Source organism: Nerophis ophidion, linkage group LG06, assembly GCF_033978795.1.
Source record: "Nerophis ophidion isolate RoL-2023_Sa linkage group LG06, RoL_Noph_v1.0, whole genome shotgun sequence".
NCBI classification, from domain to species: Eukaryota; Metazoa; Chordata; class Actinopteri; order Syngnathiformes; family Syngnathidae; genus Nerophis; species Nerophis ophidion.
Window position 1 is genome coordinate 4,333,634 of NC_084616.1, and position 6,411 is coordinate 4,340,044.

Genomic DNA, 6,411 nt, shown 5'->3' on the forward strand with positions numbered 1-6,411 from the left:
TGAGATGGTTTCCTGTGGACGGGACTCTCGCTGCTGTCTTGGAGCCACTATGGATTGAACTTTCACAGTATCATGTTAGACCCGCTCCACATCCATTGCTTTCGGTCCCCTAGAGGGCGGGGGGTTGCCCACATCTGAGGTCCTCTCCAAGGTTTCTCATAGTCAGCATTGTCACTGGCGTCCCACTGGATGTGAATTCTCCCTACCCACTGGGTGTGAGTTTTCCTTGCCCTTTTGTGGGTTCTTCCGAGGATGTTGTAGTCGTAATGATTTGTGCAGTCCTTTGAGACATTTGTGATTTGGGGCTATATAAATAAACATTGATTGATTGATGATCATCAGTTCCTACTTATCAGCCCACCATCTTTCCGTCCACCATTATCACTTCTCTTCCCTGCTCGCCCACCCTCGCCGTCCAGCCTATTGTCGCTCTGCCGCTCTACGCTATCAAACGCCACATCTCCAGCCTCTTTTTTTTTTTTTTATCGAGCATGTGGCCTTCAGACGCCTCCCGCTTTTCAGCCAAACAAAGTGTTGAGGAGTGCAGGCGCACGGAGAGAAGCTACTTCAAATAACCTCCAGAGGGAGGCATTTTTTTAAGCGGCCGTCTCCGGGTGAACCTTGACATTTCCCAGCGCTTCGACCTCCTGATGCGACGTCAACATATGCCGGCCTTGTGTTCCTTTTGAAAGAAGTATTTAGCCGCAATGTTTCGCTCTGCATTTTGTCATCCCCACTTTGATGCACCGGGACAAAGAGCCTCGTGGAAGTTGCGGCCCCCCAGCAGAGATAATAGAGGACCACAGCGGGGGGGATTTTGCAGGCTTTTGTTGCCGCCGATGCATTATCAGCATTAAACCCGAGTCCTTTTGTCGCTCAGTCCACTTTATTATTTTTTTTTTGGTTTAAATGCCCCTTTTGTGATTTCCCCACGGTTCCAGGCTGCATTTCCAGAAAGATCAATTTCTCTTTCTTCTCCAGCTTTTTCTGTCAATAAGTAAACAAATGACATCGCATTTCATAACGTTTCTGAAAACTTTCATGTGGAACTTTAAAACGGCTTCATTAAAGTAGTTGTGTAGCGCTTTCCAATATCTCACCTTAAAACTCATTTGTATACTCTAGCCTTTGAATAGACTCCCTTTTCAGACCAGTTGATCTGCCGTTTCTCAGTAGAAGCATTTAAGTCTCACCATAAAACTCATTTGTATACTCTAGCCTTTAAATAGACTCCCTTTTCAGACCAGTTGATCTGCCGTTTCTCATTAGAAGCATTTAAGTCTCACCATAAAACTCATTTGTATACTCTAGCCTTTAAATAGACTCCCTTTTCAGACCAGTTGATCTGCCGTTTCTCAGTAGAAGCATTTAAGTCTCACCATAAAACTCATTTGTATACTCTAGCCTTTAAATAGACTCCCTTTTCAGACCAGTTGATCTGCCGTTTCTCAGTAGAAGTATTTAAGTCTCACCTTAAAACTCATTTGTATACTCTAGCCTTTAAATAGACTCCCTTTTCAGACCAGTTGATCTGCCGTTTCTCAGTAGAAGCATTTAAGTCTCACCATAAAACTCATTTGTATACTCTAGCCTTTAAATAGACTCCCTTTTCAGACCAGTTGATCTGCCGTTTCTCATTAGAAGCATTTAAGTCTCACCATAAAGCTCATTTGTATACTCTAGCCTTTAAATAGACTCCCTTTTCAGACCAGTTGATCTGCCGTTTCTCATTAGAAGCATTTAAGTCTCACCATAAAACTCATTTGTATACTCTAGCCTTTAAATAGACTCCCTTTTCAGACCAGTTGATCTGCCGTTTCTCATTAGAAGCATTTAAGTCTCACCATAAAACTCATTTGTATACTCTAGCCTTTAAATAGACTCCCTTTTTAGACCAGTTGATCTGCCGTTTCTCAGTAGAAGCATTTAAGTCTCACCTTAAAACTCATTTGTATACTCTAGCCTTTAAATAGACTCCCTTTTCAGACCAGTTGATCTGCCGTTTCTCAGTAGAAGCATTTAAGTCTCACCTTAAAACTCATTTGTATACTCTAGCCTTTAAATAGACTCCCTTTTCAGACCAGTTGATCTGCCGTTTCTCAGTAGAAGCATTTAAGTCTCACCTTAAAACTCATTTGTATACTCTAGCCTTTAAATAGACTCCCTTTTCAGACCAGTTGATCTGCCGTTTCTCAGTAGAAGCATTTAAGTCTCACCTTAAAACTCATTTGTATACTCTAGCCTTTAAATAGACTCCCTTTTTAGACCAGTTGATCTGCCGTTTCTCAGTAGAAGCATTTAAGTCTCACCTTAAAACTCATTTGTATACTCTAGCCTTTAAATAGACTCCCTTTTCAGACCAGTTGATCTGCCGTTTCTCAGTAGAAGCATTTAAGTCTCACCTTAAAACTCATTTGTATACTCTAGCCTTTAAATAGACTCCCTTTTTAGACCAGTTGATCTGCCGTTTCTCATTAGAAGCATTTAAGTCTCACCATAAAACTCATTTGTATACTCTAGCCTTTAAATAGACTCCCTTTTCAGACCAGTTGATCTGCCGTTTCTCAGTAGAAGCATTTAAGTCTCACCTTAAAACTCATTTGTATACTCTAGCCTTTAAATAGACTCCCTTTTCAGACCAGTTGATCTGCCGTTTCTCAGTAGAAGCATTTAAGTCTCACCTTAAAACTCATTTGTATACTCTAGCCTTTAAATAGACTCCCTTTTCAGACCAGTTGATCTGCCGTTTCTCAGTAGAAGCATTTAAGTCTCACCTTAAAACTCATTTGTATACTCTAGCCTTTAAATAGACTCCCTTTTCAGACCAGTTGATCTGCCGTTTCTCAGTAGAAGCATTTAAGTCTCACCTTAAAACTCATTTGTATACTCTAGCCTTTAAATAGACTCCCTTTTCAGACCAGTTGATCTGCCGTTTCTCAGTAGAAGCATTTAAGTCTCACCTTAAAACTCATTTGTATACTCCAGCCTTTAAATAGACTCCCTTTTCAGACCAGTTGATCTGCCGTTTCTCAGTAGAAGCATTTAAGTCTCACCTTAAAACTCATTTGTATACTCTAGCCTTTAAATAGACTCCCTTTTCAGACCAGTTGATCTGCCGTTTCTCAGTAGAAGCATTTAAGTCTCACCTTAAAACTCATTTGTATACTCTAGCCTTTAAATAGACTCCCTTTTCAGACCAGTTGATCTGCCGTTTCTCATTAGAAGCATTTAAGTCTCACCATAAAACTCATTTGTATACTCTAGCCTTTAAATAGACTCCCTTTTTAGACCAGTTGATCTGCCGTTTCTTTTCTTTTTCTTCTATGTCCCACTCTCCTTTGTGGAGGGGGTCCGGTCCGATCCGGTGGCCATGTACTGCTCGCCTGTGTATCGGCTGGGGACATCCCGCCTCCGCTTGGGATGGTTTCCTGCTGGCTCCGCTGTGAACGGGACTCTCGCTGCTGTGTCGGATCCGCTTTGGACTGGACTCTCGCTGCTGTGTTGGATCCGCTTTGGACTGGACTCTCGCGACTGTGTTGGATCCATTATGGATTGATCTTTCACAGTATCATGTTCTCATATGTTCTCATAGTCATCAGTATCATCAGTATCACAGTATCACGTTCTCATAGTCATTATTGTCACCGATGTCCCACTGGGTGTGAGTTTTCCTTGCCCGAGGATGTCGTAGTGGTTTGTGCAGCCCTTTGAGACACTAGTGATTTAGGGCTATATAAGTAAACATTGATTGATTGATTGATTTGAATTGTACTTGCCGTACATTTTCATGACTGTTTTTCTTGCGTTCGTCTCCTGAAATTGTCGCTCCTCCCGCCATTAAACCGATTTTTACGTTTCAGCCGACAATGACTTTGAAAGTCTTGTTTATGCCATTTTTGCTACAATGTTTCTAAAAAAGAAAGCTCTCACATTTTATCGCATCTTCTCAAGGGACCAAGGAAATAAGTCTTGGGTTTACTGTAACTTAGAATACCGTATTTCCTTGACTTGCTGCCGGGGCGCTAATTGATTTAAAACCTCTTCTCACTCCGGTGCTTACCAAAGGCATGCGGTAAATTTAGGCCTGCGGTTATACATTTGAGTGTGATGTAAGGATACCATCATGAAAAGCACATTTATTTAAAAAAACAAACGTTATTATGGTCTTAATTTAGCTCGGTTGGTAGATCGGCCAGGTTGCAGGTTCGATTCCCGCTTCTGCCATCCGAGTCACTGCCGTTGTGTCCTTGGGCAAGACACTTTACCCACCTGCTCCCAGTGCCACCCACACTGCTTTAAATGTCACTTAGATATTGGGTTTCACTATGTAAAGCGCTTTGAGTCACTGGAGAAAAAGCGCTATATAAATATAATTCACTTCACTAGTGAATGTGAGTGTGAATGTTGTCTGTCTATCTGTGTCGGCCCTGCGAGGAGGTGGCGACTTGTCCAGGGTGTACCCTGCCTTCCGCCCGATTGTAGCTGAGATAGGCGCCGGCGCCCCCTGCGACCCCGAAAGGGAATAAGCGGTAGAAAATGGATGGATGGGGATAAATATAATTCACTTCACTAGTGAATGTGAGTGTGAATGTTGTCTGTCTATCTGTGTTGGCCCTGCGATGAGGTGGCGACTTGTCCAGGGTGTACCCCGCCTTCCGCCCGATTGTAGCTGAGATAGGCGCCAGCACCCCCCGCGACCCCGAAAGGGAATAAGCGGTAGAAAATGGATGGATGGCGATAAATACAATTCACTTCACTAGTGAATGTGAGTGTGAATGTTGTCTGTCTATCTGTGTTGGCCCTGCGGTGAGGTGGCGACTTGTCCAGGGTGTACCCCGCCTTCCGCCTGATTGTAGCTGAGATAGGCGCCAGCACCCCCCGCGACCCCGAAAGGGAATAAGCGGTAGAAAATGGATGGATGGGGATAAATATAATTCACTTCACTAGTGAATGTGAGTGTGAATGTTGTCTGTCTATCTGTGTTGGCCCTGCGATGAGGTGGCGACTTGTCCAGGGTGTACCCCGCCTTCCGCCCGATTGTAGCTGGGATAGGCGCCAGCGCCCCCCGCGACCCCGAAAGGGAATAAGCGGTAGAAAATGGATGGATGGGGATAAATATAATTCACTTCACTAGTGAATGTGAGTGTGAATGTTGTCTGTCTATCTGTGTTGGCCCTGCGATGAGGTGGCGACTTGTCCAGGGTGTACCCCGCCTTCCGCCCGATTGTAGCTGGGATAGGCGCCAGCACCCCCCGCGACCCCGGAAGGGAATAAGCGGTAGAAAAAGGATGGATGGATGGATGGATAGTGATTTAGGGCTATATAAGTAAACATTGATTGATTAGTATCTTCAATTTGTGCTTACATTGAAATGAGCTCCTGTAGTTTCTAGACTGAAGGCGTGGACAGCAAATGTAATTCATGACTATTCTCATTTTGTCTTTTAGAACAACCTGGTCAACCATGGATGAAGAAGACACACGCAAGCTTTTCTCACTTTATATTCTAACATCAACTTTTGCTGACTTATTGGAGGCTTAAGTTGCGTTCAGAACGCCTGCTTTTGCAAGTATTATTTTAACGCTATTTATTTGCAGCATCATAAATCCTGCTGTATTCCTGCACTGCTCCATTTGACACGGGACTAAGGAGGGAGGAGTGTGTTGAACACGTCCAATTCAGCAAAATGATGTCCGACTATTTGTCCTATTTATGTAGTAAATATGCCGGCCGTGTTCCTTCATGCAACACATGAATGTCCGCTTCACTTTGCCTCCTCGTTTCTGCTGCTTGTGTTGCCACAGGGGGAAAGAAAGAAAGAAAAAAAAAGAAGAAAGCATGAGGACTTTTCAAGATTTGTGGTTTTATATTTGGCGCATCACTTTTAGGTCCTTATGGTGGCGACTTTGGTGCACTGTCTTATTTTAGTTGATTAAAAATAATCAGGCTTTATTATCATTGTTTGCAGGCCTTCTCATTTTCAGCATCCTGTGCTAATTCTAGAGCAGGAGTCAGCAACCTTTTGGAAAGAAAGAGCTACTTCTTGGGTACTGATTAATGCCAAGGGCTACCAGTTTGATACACACTTAAATACATTGCCAGAAAAAGCCAATTTGCTATATTTACCTTTTAATATATAAATCTATATATGTAAAAAGAAATTGGGTATTTCTGTCCGTTATTCCGTCGTACATTTTTTACGGAAGGTTTTTTGTAGAGAATAAATGATGAAAAAACACTTAATTGAACGGTTTAAAAGAGGAGAAAATTTAATTTTGAAACATAGTTTAGGGCTTCACGGTGGCAGAGGGGTTAGTGCGTCTGCCTCACAATACGAAGGTCCTGCAGTCCTGGGTTCAAATCCAGGCTCGGGATCTTTCTGTGTGGAGTTTGCATGTTCTCCCCGTGACT

The 6,411-nt window shown here is 43.0% G+C and overlaps 1 protein-coding gene across 2 annotated transcripts in view; it reads left to right on the forward strand.

Annotated features, from left to right (window-relative positions):
* Positions 1–5,953, forward strand: part of LOC133554097 (MICOS complex subunit mic25a-like) — a 153,672-nt gene extending 147,719 nt beyond the window's left edge. For both annotated transcript variants that reach the window (XM_061902490.1, XM_061902491.1), the window contains one exon: positions 5,448–5,953. Coding sequence is in view for 1 of the 2 variants with exons in the window: in XM_061902491.1 (XP_061758475.1) it covers positions 5,448–5,471 (24 nt within the window). In the remaining variant the exon portion in view is untranslated. The remainder of the gene's footprint in view (positions 1–5,447) is intronic.
* The last annotated feature ends 458 nt before the right edge of the window (positions 5,954–6,411 follow it).